The following is a 20,933-nucleotide window of genomic DNA, read 5'->3' on the forward strand; positions in this document are numbered from 1 at the left end:
TATTCTAGAGAAATATAGCATTTACTTCTGTCGGGTTATGGTAAAATTTATAAAATTAAGACATCTTATAGCAGCAGCTCAACTATTTCACTTCCCAAAGACCCTTGGCCAGAATTACTTACACATTTTCATTATCATGCAAATCAGTACAGTTAACTGTAAAACGTGTCACTGGTTTAATTCAGTGGTGTGCTAGCTTTGTTGTGTTTGTTTACAAAAACTCTGGTACATACATATCTACCTCTGCCTTTTGAGGTTCCTCTCAGAATGGTTGATTGACGGATGTCTTATGTGTGATTCGTCAAATAATACTGTAAAAACCACAACTGGAAACCAGGGGAAGTACGATCAGGACGGGCATGTGAGATTGGGCACTACAAAAGTTGATCAGTTTTGAGGTCCACTGTCTGGTTGCTACTCGTTGTAATGTCCGGTTGAGTCCCAGTGCATCAATTGAAGTAGATAAACTGATAAACCAGACAATTATTGAAGACGTGAGAAACGACATATTTTCTTGTTGTTAAGCCCTTAAATGACCAAGAGCGCCACACTTCCAATCTGTAATATAAGAATAAGCTGTGTTGGGGTACAATTACAGATTATTGATTACTTCTCTCAAACACCTTTACCATCTGTGCAGAACTGCACAACTGTTTCTGAATGAAGATCAAGTCAGGCCTGTGGTTGAGGATCTCTATTCTTCAGCATGAAGCTCTTTATTTAACAGTCTAAAATTAGCATGACTAGATGCTTTGACACTCACTGAACTGATGAATACCCACACTTACACTTACCTATTCACAATATAACTCAACACAATCAGGTAGCACACAAATAATGGGCACAGATAATCTACATAGAGGAAACATAAGTCTTAAATGCATCATGCTTAGTTTAATTTGTTCTGTTAGACACGTGAGTAACGCAAGCAATGAATTTCTTACTAAATCGGTAACTGTAAGGCATTACATTACTTTAATACAGCAAAGGTAATCACATTACTTTAATGTATTACCTTGAACCAAATTATCAGCAACACTCCTAATAGGCCTGGCAATGTGTTTGGTATTACGTGGATTGTGAGAAGCAGAAGGAGGTGTGGAAATTTTTTTCCTGAGGAAGAGGTTGGCTTGCTATTTGAGTTTCAATTAGGTTACTTTTCTCAGATGAACAACGAACAAAACAAAATTTCTTGCGTGTGTATCTATGTGACAACAGAAAAAACTGAATCATACAGAAGCCCTGAAGTTAAGATGAAAAAAAAAAAAAACTGTGCAAGTGCGATCCTGAGTATGTTTTTCAACATCAGCGACTTTTCACCAGGTACCCAGAGGGTAAGAGAGCAAATGCTTCCCCCTGCTGGTCAAAACTGGTGTAATATGCTAAGTGTTAGTTTAAGTTTTTATTCATACATTCCTGAAAAACAATGGTTTTTGATGGCTGAAATTGTACATGTGATGCTAGAAATGTTTTGGTATATCGTACAGGTAAAAGGATACCTAACAAATGAACAAAGTGAAACTTTGACTAAGGAAAACATGTTTTCTTCAGTTGGTTGCAAATGCAATCTTTTGCCAGATTTATGCAAATGTGTGACCAGAAGACAAGCTTGTTTTTCATTCAGATAACACTGAGATCTAGGTAGACCGTTTAAATTGGAAAAGCATTTTTAAAATGGTGGCGTTTGTATCAAAACAACTAATTTATATTAAAATATCAGTAATACATGGCCACATTTGAGCAAAAATACAATTTAAAAACAATCTGTATATCTGAGAAGCTCTGCGACAGAGCACTGCCGTTGCACTAGCTTATGATGTGGCATGTGTGCAGTTCAACTGCAATTTGGAGATGCAGTAACACTGACACTGTGACCCACATCAACTTTACAAAGCGGCTCCAGGTGCCTCTGTGGTTAAAAGTGCAGTGAGGTAGTGTCTGTGCAAAGCTTACTACAGTGGAAGTCTTTACTCACCTTTATGGCCTACGGTAGAGCACCAGTTTTGTTACTGAGAAAACAAGCAAATACCATTGTGTCATTTAATTTGTTGAAGGTACTTTATTGACAAGTATATAGTTTATGCTGGTCAATAAACTACCCTCAACAAATAAAAATTGTAGCTACCCATGAATCATGGGTGTGAAATGCATAAGTAGCAATATTACTGGTTCATTTAAGGTGATATGGGGCCCAGTTACCAGGGACTTATCACTCTCTGGGCCAAAGTGTGAATGGGCAGATATATGTAAATTATTGCTGTCCAAAGAAAACCATGTATCTCCATTTCCATCGATTTTTATCATATTTTTATATCATTTCAACACACCAGCTCTTTTTTCATGATGACTATACCAATAGAAATGCTCTATCACTTAGAATAAAATATCTTTACTTTGACTTACAGTACAAGGCTGGAGTGTTTATGCTGTAAAGTTACTATTTTGGAGATACTTGTTTTACTTTGGACAGCAATGAAATGCATTGGTTTTTGTGACATGACAAAAACAAGGAATTTAAAACAGTCTGTTCTGGTGTTTCCACCTGAGGTTTTGGTACATAAACTCATACAATTCACACAAATTCTGATATAATACTCTTAACATAACATTATAATACATGTAGTACATCGACACTTTAATCCCACTCAAGTTATAAAAGAAACCACACTGGATTTTTTTGTCATGTCATTTTCCACAGTAGGGAAGTGGTCAAAGTTGGTTGGAACTGTCAGCAGATTTTTTTTACATATGTCACACTATATGACTGTAAATGCTCCTCCTCCAATGACACATTGGGTCACATCCTGCTTCCGTGCCTTTAGAGACTATATAAGAAATTGTTCTTAAATTCACTTGAACCTGCAGACATGGGGAAAGTCTTCTACATTAGCAGGCGAACTGGGATTGTTGTGATAGTAGCTGCAGCAGCGGTCATTATCATCGCTCTGACAGTGGTCTACGCTCAGAAGTCCAGAAATGAAGTGAAACCTGTAAATGACACTGAAGTGTGGAAAAACTACAGGTTACCAACTTCTCTGGCTCCAGTGTATTACAACGTGACCCTCTGGCCTCGACTTGTTATGGACGCCAATGGCATGTATATTTTCACTGGACATTCAGGAGCTGCCTTCACGTGCGTAAATGAAACAGATCTGATCCTCATTCATTCCAACAAACTGAACTTTACTTTGACACGGGGTGGACACCATGCAATGCTGCGCGGGCTGAGTGGTGCTAAAGCTCCAGCCATTAAGAAAACTTGGCTTGAAGTGGAAACCCAGTATTTGGTGGTTCAGCTGAGCGAAAAGCTGCAGGTTGGAAGCACCTACTGGCTCTACACAGAATTCCGAGGAGAGCTGGCTGACGACCTTCATGGATTTTACAGAAGTGAATATGTTGAGGATGGAGTGAAGAAGTAAGCCATGTAATGGTTTTTACTGTTAAAATGTGCCATAGTGTTACATGTTGTTTAAGAGGTCAGTCTAATGACAATAGCCATTTAATTGGGCCTGAAACTTTGCTGAAAACCTGAATGCAGGCCAAGAAATTTCTGTCCAGGCCCACCCTGAATTAGAAACATCCAGTATTGGTTCTGCCAGAAACTGACCCAAACTGTCCCTTCCATCACTTTACTTTGGAAGTCTTAGTTGTAACTAACTCCACCATGTGGAGGCTGAACTTTAGCTTGACCAACTCTTGTTGTGAGTCATTTACATGCTTGAAAATAGACAAAACATTAAAGCCATTGAGAGTGAATAAAATAACTTTGGCATGAATTCTGTGATTGACAAACATAATAATCAGTAAAGATGCACAATTACTTTCATGGTATAAGTATATTGGGCATTTTTTTGCAATGTCCAAGCCGTACTGTGTTTCTACTGTTAGAATGTCTCTGACTGAACATTTGTTGGTATCATTTCTTTCAGAGTGGTTGCCACAACTCAGATGGAGCCCACTGATGCCAGGAAAGCCTTCCCATGCTTTGATGAGCCGGCAATGAAGGCCGTTTTCCACATGACTCTCATTCATCCACTCGACACTGTGGCTCTAGCTAATGGCATGGAAACTGGTAGCTGGACATTTCTTACAATTCTGGTGTTGCCAAAAAAATCAGTGATTCAAAGAAATATTATGTTTTGGCCACAACATCTGAAAGTGTTGCTTTAGACTCTGGTTTCTAGATTTATAAAGGTTAAAGGTTCAACATATTACATTTTGTTGTATCAAAAGGCTTTAGCAAGTATTGTATCTCCTGCTTGTTTTGAATTTTTAGGCACAAAAACGACCACCTTGAACAATCAACAGGTTTTACAGACGCAGTTTGAACCCACCGAAAAGATGTCAACGTATCTGTTAGCTTTTGTCGTCAGTGACTTTATTTCCATTAAAACTCCAGCAGAGGCCAAGGTTCTGGTAAGAACGATGAAACCTTTTCTCTGTGGGAACCTGTGCTTCAGGCTAGGTTTATGTTCATAATTACATTTTATCATGTATTGTTTCAAGCAACTGTAATATGGTTCTTTATTTCAGATTCGGATCTATGCCCGTAGAAAAGCCATTGAAGCTGGACAGGGGGAATATGCCTTGAACATCACTGGCCGCATCCTAGATTTCTTTCAGAACTACTATAACTCAAAATACCCACTGAGAAAATCAGGTACGACTCAGCAATGAAAAGGTGTTAAATTGCTGGATGGTTTATGGATGTGCCATACGCTCACCATACACTTTATTAGAAACAAACTCCGACCTTGTTCTTCCAAACAGTGGCCGCTTTATTTGAAATGGTGGCTCACCACTCAAAAACATCCAATCAAGAACAGCTGGTTACAAGGGAGGCGTATCTAAAAAAGGATATATGTAGTACATACTTTGAAAAGTTTGGATTAAGTGTATTCGTTTCATTAGAGTCTAATACGATGCTCATGGTGTGAGACTCCAAAATAATCAAGAAAGTTACAAAAAATCAAGAATTAATCTATAAGTGGCAATGAAACCTGAAAAAAAATATAAGTATAAATAAATATTAATAAATACTTTAACATAACAATAACTTAATTAACATCTAATGGTTGTTCATTATGAATATTTTGGTGAACTAGCATTTCTCTCTCTTTAGAATTTTTAGTAGACATGAATATTATATAATGTAAATGCTAGCCACCAACAGAATTTACAACAGAAACAAATCAGGCCATGGTACTTCGGTGAATGGTGCTAGCTTTTCTCTCTTAGATAAGCTGAGACTCCTAAATATTATTCAATGGCACAGACTATAGATTAGTACCTGATCGGACCTGCTCCTCCAGCCCTGTCCGTCTCCGTCTGCTTCTTTCTCTCTGCTTGCCTGTGTTTAGTAACATGTTATTTTTATTAACCTCAGAACTTACAAGAGCTTCATGAGAGATCCGTGAGTCCGGTTATTTATTAGGACTCTGAAAAATCTTCTCGCCCGACTGAACTTCGTGGAGGCATAACTATAAAATTGTGATCTATGCGAACTTCTCATATTAACTCACTGTAAACTCGTCAGTGCTAGCTACACATGCATGTTTTAAAAACTAAAATATGAGAAGAAAGAACATAAAGAGCTGTCAGTAACGTTATTTCTACACTGATACTCTAACTATCTGTGAAGTCTCTTAAAATTCACGCTTAGACCAGTTAGTTGGCTTGCAAGCTAGCTAACGTTAGCATTAGCCTCCCCCCTTTACCTCAGGTTACAGCTAGCTAACTACCTAGTCTAGCTAGCTAACCTAGGTTAACTAACAGGCAACCGTTAAAACTCGATGGCCCGTCAGCTATATTCATCATTATTTGTGACAAATTCGAACAGTATAGGTATCTTCACTCTGTAACTACTTACCGTTTCACTCCGAAAAATATATATTTTTGAATACAGCCTAATATTTATATAAGTGTGCTTTTAGCCAAAATCCAGCCACAACTACTAATAGGGAGTCGGTTCCAAAAGAATTGATTCTTCAGCTCCAATAGGTGTCGACTCATTGACTCTGTGGAACATGTAATGTAGGAAAGAGTCGTGAGTTTTATTACCAGTTTCAAACAATGTCAGCGCTGCTCACCAGCTGCTATAAGCATTGTCTGTAAACCGGCATGAAAAGTGCTATATAAATAAATAAATATATAAAAATAATCATAATAATGTGACTGTAGTCACAGAAACTTTTTCGATCCTGCACCACGGCTCTTCTTTTTCTTAATAACTGGGGTTGCAGTGTACAATGACTAGAAACGGAACAAGGAGCTGAAATGAAAACCAAAAACAAACCATACTTTTCCCAGAACGTTGTGGGAAAGAGGATGAAGCTGATAGTTGCTCATTTCTTAGCTTCTTCAAATTTCACCTTAAATGATGATGCAGTTACATTCTGGCATCAGCGCACCCTTAAGGTAACTGCTGCATTTCTTAAGGTGGTCACGACTAGTCACAAGTACAGTGGTCAGAGCGGGTGTCACCAGAGCCCCTCCCCCCAGGTCTAATATGATTGGCTTGCACCTTACAAGGTCCGATATGATTGGCTTACACCTTACGAGGTCTGATATGATTGGCTTGCACCTTACAAGGTCTGATATGATTGGCTTACACCTTACGAGGTCTGATATGATTGGCTTACACCTTACGAGGTCTGATGTGATGGGCACATCGGAACCCCAAAATAGTGCACAAGGTGTGTCCCAATTCAGGGTCTGCATCTTTCTAAGGACGTGGTTTTAGTCTAAAATCCAAGTCAGTTAAACATCTGAAATGGTTTTCAACCTAGTTTGGCAGAATGAAACATACACATGTATTTAGTGAGAATTGCTCTGTCACTTGTACAGATCAGATCGCACTACCTGATTTCAGTGCTGGAGCCATGGAGAACTGGGGTCTGATTACTTATAGAGAAGCAGCTCTTCTGTATGATCCCAGCATGTCCTCCAATGGAGATAAAGAGGCGGTGTCGACTGTGATTTCTCACGAGCTTGCACACATGGTAAGAACACTGCATTTAACCTAAAATCTATTGATGCCTAATTGACCCTATCTTTCATAACTAATGTGTAAAGGGTGTTTAATTGTTTCAGTGGTTTGGAAATCTTGTGACCATGAAATGGTGGAACGATCTGTGGCTAAACGAAGGTTTTGCTACCTACGTCTCTTATCTTGGGGTTAATGATGCTCAACCCACCTGGAATATGGTAAGCGCTCTATTACCAGCTTAACCCATGAGTGAACACAATGGTCTTTCACAAAGTGAAATGGGAAAAAGGGGATCAGCCAACTAAATCAACCAATATAAACCCACTAGTTTTTAGAATATATAGATTTGGTATAGGTGAAAACGACAAAAACTGATATTTTACAATAAACACATGGCAAAAACACTGTTTATGTGCCCGTTTCATTCTTTTTAGATAAAAATCTTAAAGGTAATGTGCACACATTGTAAAGTATACCATCCACTTCCCAGTCCATAACTGTAAAAATATACTATTTTGAATTTACTGTTTGTGTGATGTCATGAAAAACAATGCATTTGAATATACACACCTTCTCAGCTGCTGCAATATTGCTCCATCCATTTACGATGAAGTTATAGGGAGTATTTTAGCCTGGACTGCTTTTTGAATGAGGTACAATCCAGGACAGCCAGTCAGAACAGAGTTTTATGTACTTATATCAGCCTTAAATGCACAGTACCAAAACAGTCTGTGTGGTTCTAAAGGATAAGGAGAGGTTAAAATGATCATCTATATTGCATTTGGTACATTAAACCTCACAATTATAAAAAGACGACCACATGATTAAAAATTAAAACAATAGAATCGAAGAAAAATTTAGAATATGGGCCTTTAAATAATTATTTGAATGCATTTTTCCACTGTCAGTCACCTTGTTGCTTTAACAGGTTCAATCTGGGCTGAAAAGTGAAGAACACTGATTAAAAATAAGAATCTTAGAAGCACTAATTAACAGAAAACAAAAAATTGTGTGAAGCACCCCCCCAACAACCCCCTGGTCAGCGGTACAATATATATAAAATGTATTATTTTGAAATTTGACAATTGAGAACTGACAGATTCACAGTTGACAATGGGCAATCATGTCTGTAAGTGAACCCCAACCAATTGAAGTGACCCCATAATGAATATTTGACCATATGAAATTATACTGCTTATTGCTATTTTTAGCTTTATAAAATCAGTTTTGGCTCTAAAGCATACATAGCTATCATCTAGCATGATTGGAACATTCCTCTCAGCAGCAGTCAAGCCATTTTGAAGTGAATATGTAAAGTGTTCTTTGCATTTTAGAAAGATCTGATGGTTCTGGAAGAGGTTCATAAAGCATTCGCAGTGGACGCTCTGCCATATTCTCACCCACTGTCTTCACGGGAAGAGGAGGTCAATACACCTACACAAATCAATGCGCTCTTTAACTCCATTACCTACAGCAAGGTACCCCATCACTTAATCCCTCACGCTACAAATGGAAACTGATTTTGTTGTGGTTCCTAATGAGTACTATGTTTTTTATTGTAGGGGGCCGCCGTGTTAAGAATGCTTTCAGGGTTCTTATCTGAGCCAGTTTTTGTCTCAGGACTCAGTGTAGGTCATTTTGAGACTTATACAGTAAATGTGCAGTTGAATTAACAAATTACCAAATGCTGGAATTCATCATTTTTACAATACTGATCATTTTTTACTGCCTCCACAGGCCTATTTGAAGCAGTTTCCATACGGCAACACAGTGTACAGTGACTTATGGGGAAAACTCCAGGAAGTAAGTTTTTCTCTGCTGTGATCATTTGAATATATAATATGTTTGTAAGACTTCTATGCTGTTTCCAGTACTGTGAGACCATTCTTTGGTTATATTTCTAGTCAAAAGAGTCACTGTGTACAAGTTATTTTCAGTAGATATTTCTGAGCAGATTAGATATTAGATAAAATTCTTGAAGAAAGAAAAAAAAAAACAAAAAAACAATGAATTTCCAAAACCTAAGCTCAAAAATCATTAAAAGAGACAGAGAAAATAGATCAAGCTCACTCAGAGAATTGCTTCAGATCTGAACAAATCCTGAAGTGTTTCTGTCCATCCGTCCACTGTGAGAAGACAAATCAGCGCTATGAGTCTGAAAGAATGTGTAGCTTTAAAGAAGCCTCACTGAGAAAAGGAGAAAGACAGAAACAAGAACATTTGCAAATCAAATCAAGAAGCTGCTGGTGTTCTCAGAATAATTGACTGACCACCCCAGAAGTCCAGTTTCTAAGACTGAACTTTGGAGGTGTGGAACAACATTCACAAACTTTGTGCTTTTGTATTTAGTTGTCAAGACTTTTCTGTTTTGACTGGAAATTAAATAAAGGAAGGCTGGTCTTCATGCCACCTTTTGCACAGTGCTGTATACTGTATGTGTAACGGGGAGTGAGGAGGCGGATGCATATGCGGAGATAAGTGACGTTTATTATGGGCAAATCCAGGGTCATCGTTTAAACGGTCCAGGGTCATAGAGCCAACACGGATTGATTCAGGTACAGACATGATGAGAAACACACCAGACAACCGAACAGTTCAGACAACAATTCAAACACCAAAGACCAGAGACACAAAGGGCAAAGCACAGGGCTTAAATAACACAGGGTAAAGGAGGGACAGGCGGGAAACAGGTGGAGACAATCAGGGGTGGAGTCATGAAACGAGGAGGCTGGACCAAAACAACACGAACACATGGACATGACTGGGAGGGGCCAATCGTGACAGTATTCTCACCTTGTAGTGTCCAAAGTTCATGCCTCCATTTTTCTGGGCAGGTTTTATACCATTTGAAAATGGCAACTACCATGTAAATAAAAATTGATCAAAATTGCTTGAAATAGCTGAGAACATCAGTTTGCTTCTCCTGTGAAGTTATTATATTATTACATTTTGTTTACTTTTTGCTTCCCAATAATTTTATCTCACATCTATTGCTGCTTTTATTTATTTATTTTATTACCTTTCATGATCCTTTTACTTGACTGTTTTAAATTTTAGTTTGCCTATTTGTCCTTTAACATTGAAATCTAATGAAGTGGTTTATTATCTTGGGTCTTTTTATATTTCGCCTTCTTAAATCGTATTGTTCTCATAATTCTTTTACCATTTATCTCTTTATATGAAAATAAAGGTTGATTGATTGATTAATTATGCTAACCGTGTTTATGTTTTCTGAAGGTGGTCGACTCTGATCCAGCAGTGAAACTTCCAGCCTCAGTGACTGAAATCATGAATCGCTGGATTCTCCAGATGGGCTACCCAGTGGTCACCATAGACACCCAAACAGGACGCATAAGCCAGAAACACTTCCTGCTGGATTCAGAATCAGAGCCGGACAGACCATCTGTATACAAGTATGTGTGTTACACTGCATATCAAAAGTGGTGGTAATAATCATCATAGATTGCATTGTCATTAGTATACAGTGCACCACAATTATATGTGATGTATTTAGCCTGAGAGACATGATGATTACTTGCACTCTGTCTTCAACATGATATTATGACTAAAAAGTCAGAATTCATGAGCCAGCTCTAATGAATAGTTGGATCAGGAGCAGGTTGTTAATTTGTAACTCTGTTAGATTTGTTTGCTGTCTCTCATTAAATACTGAAACGTAACTCAAGAAGAAGTAAAAGTAGTCTACACACAGTGTGTTTAATGTAAATCACCACACTTATGAAGCACCAATAGCTACTTGTTGACAGTGTTTTTAAGTGCAAGTGGCATAATCTCATTCTCCATTTCTCTGGTTGTACAGTTATCAGTGGTTTGTGCCTATTAAATGGATGAAGAGTGGCACTGCCATGGGCCAGCACTGGCTGCTTGAGAAAACAGGTATAAATAACAGTAATCAAAGTCTTAATTCCACCAATTTCTCTAAGATTTCTGCATGAGTAAATGTTTAACATGTAAACAAAGTCATTCAGAATGATTCTGTGTGGAATTTTCTGTTCTACAGTCAGCATTGTTATGTTATGTTATGGACATTGTAATCTGTGGTGAGAGTAGAGAGCAGGTGGAAGAGAATCTGGAGAGGTGGAGGTTTGCACTGGAGAGGAGAGGAATGAAGGTCAGTAGAGACAAGATGGAATACATGTGTGTGAATGAGAGAGAGGCAGGTGGAAAGGTAAAGATACAAGGAGTAGAGGTCGTAAAGGTGGATGACTTCAAATATCTTGGGTCAACCATCCAGAGCAATGGACAGTGTAGAAAAGAGGTGAAGAAGAGGGTGCAGGCAGGATGGAGTGGGTGGAGACGGGTGACAGGGCTGATGTGTGACAGAAGGATAGCAGTAAGAGTGAAAGGCAAGGTTTACAAGACAGTAGTGCGTCCTGCTATGATGTATGGTTTGGAGACTGTGGCTCTGTCTAAAAGACAGGAGGCTGAGCTGGAGGTGGCGGAGATGAAGATGCTGAGATTTTCGTTGGGAGTGACAAGGATGGACAAGATTAGAAATGAGCAGATCAGAGGGACAGTGAAGGTGGAGCAGTTTGGAGATAAAGCCAGAGAGGCCAGGTTGAGATGGTTTGGACATGTGTTGAGGAGGAATAGTGGATATATTGGGCAAAGAATGTTGGAGATGGTGCTGCCGGGTAGAAGGAGAAGAGGTAGACCTCAGAGAAGGTTTATGGATGTAGTGAAGGTGGACATGGAGATGGTTGGTGTGAAAGTAGAGGAGGCAATGGATAGGGCAAGATGGAGGCAGATGATCCGCTGTGGCGACCCCTAAAGGGAGCAGCCGAAAGAAGAAGAAGAGTCAGCATTGTTATGGGAACCATACCTAAAGCTTTTAATACCTCTAAAAAGTTTTAGTAATATATTAAATTAATAATAAAAATCACAACATAAAATTGTTATGAATATGTTCCTTTTGAGTAAAATAGTTTTGAATATCCAGTTGGTCCCACTTTGAAGCTACACCAGCTTCCATTCCTCTGGGTAGCTTTTTACAAGAGTTTAGAATGTGTCTTTGGGAATTTTTGCTGATTTGTCCAGAAGCACATTTGTTAGACATTGATGTTGGATGAAAGCACCTGGCTCGCAATCTCTGTTTTAATTGACGACAAAGGTGGTTGATGGGGTTGAGGTCAGGGCTCTGTGCGGGCCAGTCAAGTTCTTCCGCACCAAACTCACCCAGCCATGTCTTTATGGACCTTGATTTGTGCCCTGGGGCTCAGTCATGCTGGAATGGAAAAGGGTATTCTCCAAACTCTTCCCACAAAGTTGGAAGCATAGAATTGTTTCTTATGCTGGAGCTTTAAGATTTCCCTTTATTGGACCTAAGGATCCTAGGCCAACCCTTGAAAAACAACCCCATAGCATCATCTCTCCTCTGCCAAACTTTAAAAATTGGCACAGTGCAGTCAGGCAGGTGATGTTCTCCTGGCATTCACCAAACCCAGACTCATCTATCATACCTCCAGATAGAGAAGCGTGAATAATCACTCCACAGAATATGTTTCCACTGCTCCAGTGGTGACATGCTTTACACCACTCCCTGACAATGCACCATTTCACATCAAACCGCTTTGACTTTGTTTACATCTCAATGACCACATTATGTAGAAATTTAGAAAAATCAGTCAAACTCTCATTTAAAGCAACACTGTACAATATTGGGGAATTATAGGTGAAAAAATGTAATTGCAATATTTCAGGCTTTAGAGCAGAGGTCGTGCCTCATGGGGCCAGTGTGCAGCAGTTTGATGATGACATGAGCTGAATCAATTGTATTTGAATAGGGAAATGACCAAACAACACTAAACAACAGCACTCCAGGAGTGGAGATGGAGACCCTTGCTTTAGAGGCTAATGCATGTTGGAGCATCTCTCTTTCTACTGAGTAATGCTACTAATAATAGTCTGCCTATAAAGGTCTTACTTGGTTCAGCTTTAAGTATTAGCAAGCAATATGTCAGCTTCCATTTAAAGTGTCTTTAGTGATTTATTTATTTTTTTATCTTTACCTTCACAGCCACTCATGAGCCAATGAGGACAAACAGTGAATGGGTGCTGGCCAACGTGAATGTGTCAGGATTTTACAGGGTTAACTACGACTCCCAAAACTGGCAGCGTCTTATCTCACAGTTAACTTCAGATCATTCGGTGATACATTTAGTCATGTTATTGTTTTAGTGACTTTTTTATTTAGTTACCCTTTGAAGTAACTTTTAATGATGTCTCACAAAATATTTTGAAACATGTCTTTAATACTGATTGATCATTATTACACATTTTCCTAAACATGCTAATGAACTTGTGCTGTTCTGCTGTTACATGCAGGTCATACCTGTAATCAACAGGGCTCAGATTGTGGATGATGTGTTCAACCTAGCAAGGTAATGTCTTCCAGTCTAAAGAGAATCTAGAGGATCAGTTTTACCTGGAAATGTTGTAATTTAAACATTTCAACTCTGTGTGAATTTACTGTGTGTGTAGTCATAATTGTGGAGTGATTTTAATCTAGTACAAATCTGCACCACATGTAGTTTTTGTAGTTTGACAGTCATAATTGTGAAGTGACTCCAATCCAGTATGAATCTGCAGTGTGTGTTGTTTTTACAGTCTGACAGTAGTAATTGTGGAGAGATTTTTGTCCAATATTAATCAGCAGCATATTTAGTTTAATAGCCTGACAGTAATTATTGTGGAGTGAATAGTTTTCAGTAATTGTCTGAACCCAGTGCTCCCTTAGTAACAGTCATCCTGTTTAATTGATTCATGACTGTGTGGTGTGTTGTTATTGTTATTGAGTGCATCCTGTATAACACTGACATGAACATTTGGATAGTGAGCTTTCAATCTGGGCTATCTGTAGGAATGTGTAGGAACTTTATGAATGGATCAGTCCAATCCCTAATTAACCTGCATTACATAAGCTCCTCCGGTCACACTAGCCCTACTCTAGAGGTTAATTCATCATCGTATTTGTCCAAAATAGAACACAGCGATTTATAACTTTTTGTAATTCTCCCAAGGGCCAAGATTATCAACATAACTGTGGCTCTGAGCGCCACCAGGTATCTTTCTGAGGAGAGGGAGTACATGCCGTGGGGGTCCACCATCAAAAACCTTGATTACTTCTTTCAGATGTTTCATCGAACTGAAGTCTACGGAGCAATGGAGGTACATTTATTTTAAACAAGGCTGCACATATTGCATATATTTTTCAAGCGCTCTATTGTTATCTCTCATACTTCTTCTTATTCTTCTTCCACACTTTTCTACGATTAATACAGCCCGAACCGCTTAACATACAGACTCCGTTCAAACTGTGTTTCACCTACAGAAGCTGATAATCCTAATTCACTGTATAAAATGACAAGTTTTTCTTAAATTACATTTGAAATCACATGCATTCTTAAAATGATAACTTTATTTTCTATACCCATTGTAGGAGTACCTGAGGGGTAAAGTTCAACCTCTGTTTAATTACTTCAAGACCATCACTGCAGACTGGACTGAGATTCCGTCAAGTCACACTGACCAGTAAATATGAATAGATTTCTTTAAAATGACAATTGTTGTTGTCATAGCAAAACTTCATGTCTCTGCAATTTTATAGGAAAAGGAAAGAATACACACACACACACACACACCCACACACACACACACACACACACACACACACACACACACACACACACACACACACACACACACACTTTCCAAGGTGCTTATCCTTGTGGTTCTGGGTCATGAGGGTGGGGGTGGGGATGCTATAGCCTATTCCAGCAGTCATTGGGTGAAAGGAACAAATACATTTTAACTATAATATTTAATTTCAATATTTCTATTTTTTCTGGACCATTTTCATATTTATTAGACATGTATATCTTGACTGTTTCAACCACACATCTCTTTGCACTGTAGTTTTGAAAATTTATATCTCATACAGAACATTACCTCACAGTCATCTAACTGTAACTTATTTTTATAGATACAACCAGGTCAATGCGATCTCATTTGGATGCAGAACTGGAGTGGAAGGATGTGTTAATCTCACCAAAACGTGGTACCGCCAGTGGATGGAGAATCCAGATAAAAACCCGTAAGCCACTTTCTGGGCCAAAGTGCTGCGTTTACCCTCATCTAGTTTACCCTCATCTAAATTCAATTTATGAAGTCCCTGCTAAATATCTGGTGAGCTGAATCATAGGTGTTTCATAAGGCAGTGTGCTGAAGTCTGCCGTGTTTTGGCCCACCAGGACTGGAGCCTGACATATGTGGCTTAAAGGAATACTGCAGAATGCTCCACTCCAGTCTTTATCTGCTGCATCTGAATTTCGTGGACAACATTTTCAACACATCTTTCTGTACTTGACTTAAAACTTACTTATTATAGAAACCGTTGGGCTATTCTGTCGTTTGAAAAACATGACTGTGTAATTCGAACTCAGAACTAGAGCCATAACACTCAATACAAGTCTTAGAATAAGGCAGTCATGATAAAATTGAGGGTTTTACCCAACTTTTGAACACTGGTGCAATATAGTGAAATGGCAGTTTCTTTATCTTTACTTTCCTTATGTCTTTCTGTATCCATGGCAATCAGGAATTGAAAACACTACCTACATCAGAGAATTGGTGACGAATTACTACCACCTTCTCTCTGAAAACTAGTCCTGTCTATGACAGAATGAAGACTGAGGTTGACAGAATTTAATAGCTGCCCATTGGCTACTATTATAACTGTGTTTTGGGGCATTTTTTAATTTTCTATGTACAGTTTCATGTATTGTCTGTGTATGTGGCAACTGACTGTCCACTAAAGATGTGGCAGATTGAGATTAGGTAGGAATATTCCTTTACTTCTTCTGAACTTAGTGGATCGAACAATTAACTCCTTACCAAGCCAAAGCCTTAATATGTAATACGCCTGTGATTTTAATTGGTTAAGATCAAGCTCTGTTCATTCAAAAAAATGTAATCCAGTAACTTGTTGACCCACCTTGCAGAATTCACCCCAACCTGAAGATGCCTGTGTACTGCAATGCCATCGCTGCTGGTGGTGTGGAGGAGTGGGAGTTTGGCTGGAAGATGTACAAGAACAGCAGCAGTGCTACTGAAGCAGACAAACTTATGTATGCTTTGTCATGCACCAAAACGCCCTGGCTTCTGAAAAGGTGAGCTTAAAAGCTGACCTAAGGGAACACAACATTATGCAGACAGCATTTATAGAAGAATCAGAGAGAGTGACTGAAATGTTCTGAGTGGGTATTTAAAGAATGGGTGCTAGTCATTGATGTAACTAGGATCTTAAGGGCCCCAGTGCAAAAATTGTAGAGAAACTAAACTCTTTAGACGTCTGGTTCCTATCAATTTGTCTAATGTGGCGCACTTTACATCAAACCACTCTGAAAGACCCTGTTTACATCGTTACTATTTAATTATGCAGTTTTTTTTTGTATTCTGTGAAATTCCCCTTTATGGACTTCGTGTGAGACATGAGTGGACAGTTGTGTCAATATTTATATGAGCAGCCCAATAAAGATTTTAGGGGTCACGGTAGCCACTGGCCCCCCTCAACTATGGGCCCCAGTATGAGTGACCCTTCTGCACCCTCAGTAGATACATCCCTGGCTGGATGCTAAACCATTGATTTCAAGCAACACAAGAGAAGCCATTACAGCTGCAAACAATCCTTCCCAGAATTTTATTGCAGGCTGGATGAATTTGCTGCTGGTTTGAGCTAATTAGGAAAGCAAAGCAGTAGCATGAACTGTCCATCACTGACTGTGGTTTTGCACTGGATCTTAAACCTACCAATAAGTGCTGCATGCTTAAATCATTGTACATTTGCCTCAAATTGCATGTATGTGGTGTACATTGCATAGCTAAAAACAGTAGTAGTAGCATCTTGAAGCTTCCATTTGTCCATACGTTTGTCCAGTTTCACAGATAATGGTAGTGTACAGCATCAGAAAACACAGTCAAGTCTGTTTAAGATTACTTAAGAAGTCAGTTTGATGAGTTAGGCATGCACTGCACACAGGCGGGTTCCATTACTTTTTGCACTGGAGCCTCATAGTGGCTGTATTGGTTGATCGACCACATTAATGCTAAGGAGAAGTTGTGTAAATTACTGCTTTCTTCAGAACCAAATTGTTTTGTTGTCAATCATTCAAGGTACCTGGATTATGCATTTGATCCAGACCTGATACGGAAGCAGGACGCCCCTTTCGTCATTGTGTATATTGCTAACAATGTAGTCGGACAGTCATTAGCCTGGGACTTCATCAGGGAACATGTTTTTGAGTGAGTGAAACATGTCCATTCTCTACTATATAGTCACACACAAATGTTTACAGAAATGTTTTGTTGTTTTTTTTTTGCTGAGATTACAGATTTGTTTTATCATTAAAACACACTAAACCCATATAATGGGTTTGTATGTAATAGAATAAATATATAACTGGAATATTGTTTCTAAACTGCTATAATGAATTTATGAGTGTTTGTTTTTAAGTAATATGTCAAACTCTCCTCTCTGCCATTGCTCTAGTCACATTTGTGTATTCTCAGTATTAATTAAAAAAAAAAAAGTTAATTAAAGGGTTCAATCATTTCAATCATTACTGATTATATTAATGGGGTGCCATTTGTGTCCCATGTAAATAAATGGTAGCATTTAAAAAATTTGCAAAAAAACATTCTGAACATATAGTTTGTATATAATTGAACAAATATAGAACCGGAATATTGTGTTTGGAAACCACTGCGATGAAGTGTTATCCCAAGTGATATCCCAAACTGTCCAGACTGCTGTTGGTCATGTGACTTCTGATTTTAGATATCTTTTGAAACAGGAAATAACATGTGGTCCCTATTGGACACAATCCTCATATCTTAAAATGGGCACCTTTTAAGAAAAAGGAAAAAAAAATTCTTAAATTTCAATGTAAGTTAGTAGAATTTATTTAATACTAATGTAATTTATTCCAATTAGTTTTGGACCATGTATTGTCTTTCATACCACATGAAACTTCATGAAACATCATCATAAAATGTATAGAGCAGCTGGTATTTTCAAACTGTGTCAAAAACACAAAACTGTATCCGACAGTGATGATGTCTAAATCTTGGGAAACAGGGTGAAACAGGTTTTACTCATTAATCTCTCATTTTGAGAATATCATTCATCTTTATCTTGTTTCAAGACTGAAAAATGTTTCTTCCCGTGACCGCCTATAAAGTTCCAAAGGTGATTTTGCCACATGTTCAGTACTGTTCCGCCACACTTACACAAACAACTCAAAGACTTGTTTTGACTGAACATTCAATGTAACAGAGAAGGTGATGTGTGTTTAGTGGATACTGTTGTTTTTAAGTGCTTCAATTTTTTTATATTTTCATGCAGATTACCTGGTCTGTGGATGTATTAGAAGCTTTCCCATTATATGTTATGTTATCCCATAAATATAATATAATAATTTAATATAATCTTTTTAAAAAATTTTATTTTGTGTTTATTGCAGATATGGAGGCAGCTCTCCCTTATTTGGAAGACTTATTCTTAGTGTAACCAACAGGTTCTCCACCGAATTGGAACTGAACCAGGTACGTGATGGTGGATCTGAATGGCCTTTGCTTGTGTTAATGTAATGCTCATAATTCTATCAGAAGAATACCTACATAATTAATTCCCCAGAAATGTAAAAGCATGGATATTTGGTGTGGGCAACATGGTTCTGCCGTAAAAGACGGTGACCTACACAGAATAGGTGCAGCAAAAGGGACAAAAACATATGCTGGAATAGAACAAAGTATGTGCTCAATTTTTTGGCCATAGTATATTTCTAATGTAAAAGTTACCCTATAACAGTTCCTCAAGTCACATTTTATGTAATACTAATAACAGAAGAATAATTGAAATTTGAAGTTCATTGATGCGCTGAATCATTGCAGTCATGAGTGATTACTTGACTTGAGTCCCATTTGCATCCCACTGATGTTAGACTTGCATTGCTTGTATTGCAGTGGCACAATGGATAATGTGTCTGACTACAGATCAGAAGATTCTGTGTTTGACTCCTGGCTGGCTCAAACTCTTTGGGGCAGTCACGGGCCGGAGGTGCAACTTTAAGGTTGCCAGTTCAATCCTCAGAGCCAACAGCACATGACTGAGGTGCCCTTGAGCAACGCACCTAACCCCCAACTGCTCCCCAGGCGCTGCAGATAGGGCTGCCCACTGCTCTGGGCAAATGTGCTCGCTGTCCCCTAGTGTGTGTCTTCACCAGTGTGTATGTGGTGTCTCACTGCACGGATGGCTTAAATACAGAGGTGAAATTCCCCATTGTGGGACTAATAAGGGTCACTTAATCTTAAAGTAAAAGATATTTACAGCACTTACAAAATTCCCACCTATAGCACTGACAGTATTCCCACCTACACTTTACCTTCAAATATAATGATTAATTACTTTTAAAAAGCATATTATTTTGGCAATAATATGTGAATCCATGGGTGGCGTGGTGGGTAGTGCTGATGCCTCACAGCGAGGAGGGCCTGGGTTCGATTCCCTGGCCAGGTGACTGGGTCCTCTCTGTGTAGAGTTTGCATGTTCTCTGTGCGGGTTTCCTCTGGGCTCTCCGGTTTCCTCCCACAGTCCAAAGACATGCAGTCTGGCCAATAAGACATGCTACATTGCTCCTAGGTGTGAGTGATTCTGTCTGCCCTGCGATCGACTGGCGACCTGTCCAGGGTATATCCTGCCTTATGACCGCTGGGATAGGCTCCAGCGCACCTTGGGGGACTCAAGTGCTCTTTCTGTGTCTCTTTAGTTCTGACTTTTAAGGAATGAAATCAAATCGGGACTTCAGAGATTTACACCCCTGACTGACAGTGAAGACCTGATTTTTCAGTTTGTTGTATTTATTTATCACAGCACCGCAAGACTGATGGAAATCTGTGCCACTAAAATCAATTTGTCTCCAACAGTTACAGCAGTTCAAAAAAGAAACCGCCGCTGCTGGCTTTGGGTCAGTGCTGGGGCTGGATCAGGCCATAGAGACGACCAAAGCAAACATGAAATGGGTGGCTGAAAATAAAGAGCAAGTGATGAGGTGGCTATCTGAAGAACTGGCCTGACACAGCTTTGGAGAGAAGGATTTTCTCCCACATCTGCCAACACTTTCTCCATTTTCTCCCCATGTTATGGGCTCCTGTTCCAGGACTGCAAAGGCCCCTATACAGCTTCCTCTACATTCCTCTATTTGAACTCCCTCTCCGGCAGCACTGTCAAGCAGCTCAGCATGCTTGGAGGAGAGTGTTAATGCCTCGGATTGTCCAGCACAGAGCCGGTTATTCCTATATGCAAACTGTGGGGCAGTTGAGGCAGCTGAAAGTTAAGTTGTTAGTTTTGCACATTTAAAAGACAATAAACAGCCAGCCCCCTCTAACCCAGCCCCCCTGAGATCACAAGAGGAGTATGCAAGCTAACTTTCTAACATTGAGTGATTCTAAAATAGCTCTGTAATCCATATGTAGTGCACTACGTAAGCCATTATATTAATTTCTATGCTCCAAGTAGTGCAAGGTATATAAAATACAGAGTTTAGGGTGAAACACATGAAACACAACTCTGGTCACCTCAATTGTAACAACATCGGCTGTGTTTACATGCAAAGATTCTTGCCAATCCAATTGAAAACATACAAATAATAGATCAAGACTGATGTGTTTATTTGCTGACTCTACTCATCAATCTGATGGAAAATCCCTGTTTACATGCCCACTAGAAGTTATCCAATCCAAAATTACGCACATATTTAGAGCACCACTTAGTGTAGATGTTACCATAACAACAAGAATCATGTGAGTCCAGTCAGAGCGAGACAAGCAGCAGTGAGCAGTGCTTGTGTTTTTAATGACTTTGAAATAG

General features: G+C 39.0%; 1 protein-coding gene across 1 annotated transcript; it reads left to right on the top strand.

Moving 5' to 3' along the window:
• The first annotated feature begins 2,867 nt into the window (after nucleotides 1-2,867).
• Nucleotides 2,868-20,715, top strand: LOC108428467 (aminopeptidase N-like). Its single transcript, XM_017699494.2, has 20 exons — nucleotides 2,868-3,415; nucleotides 3,930-4,072; nucleotides 4,277-4,416; nucleotides 4,534-4,660; nucleotides 6,847-7,001; nucleotides 7,093-7,206; nucleotides 8,323-8,466; nucleotides 8,551-8,616; nucleotides 8,726-8,791; nucleotides 10,226-10,401; nucleotides 10,809-10,885; nucleotides 13,026-13,156; nucleotides 13,334-13,389; nucleotides 14,029-14,176; nucleotides 14,448-14,539; nucleotides 14,991-15,101; nucleotides 16,009-16,176; nucleotides 17,180-17,308; nucleotides 18,529-18,610; nucleotides 19,991-20,715. The coding sequence occupies exons 1-20, from the start codon at nucleotides 2,868-2,870 to the stop codon at nucleotides 20,138-20,140; spliced, it is 2,823 nt and encodes a 940-aa protein (XP_017554983.1). The 3' UTR covers nucleotides 20,141-20,715.
• The last annotated feature ends 218 nt before the right edge of the window (nucleotides 20,716-20,933 follow it).

The sequence above is a fragment of the Pygocentrus nattereri genome, chromosome 15, assembly GCF_015220715.1.
Source record: "Pygocentrus nattereri isolate fPygNat1 chromosome 15, fPygNat1.pri, whole genome shotgun sequence".
Classification (NCBI taxonomy): Eukaryota; Metazoa; Chordata; class Actinopteri; order Characiformes; family Serrasalmidae; genus Pygocentrus; species Pygocentrus nattereri.

Bases quoted from the DNA above. Each gene is read 5' to 3' on its own strand.
- LOC108428467 (XM_017699494.2), top strand. From the start codon at position 2,868: ATGGGGAAAGTCTTCTACATTAGCAGGCGAACTGGGATTGTTGTGATA. The intron at 8,617-8,725 runs GTAGGTCATTTT...CTGCCTCCACAG, and splicing joins TTTTTGTCTCAGGACTCAGT to GCCTATTTGAAGCAGTTTCC. The intron at 17,309-18,528 runs GTGAGTGAAACA...TGTTTATTGCAG, and splicing joins ATCAGGGAACATGTTTTTGA to ATATGGAGGCAGCTCTCCCT.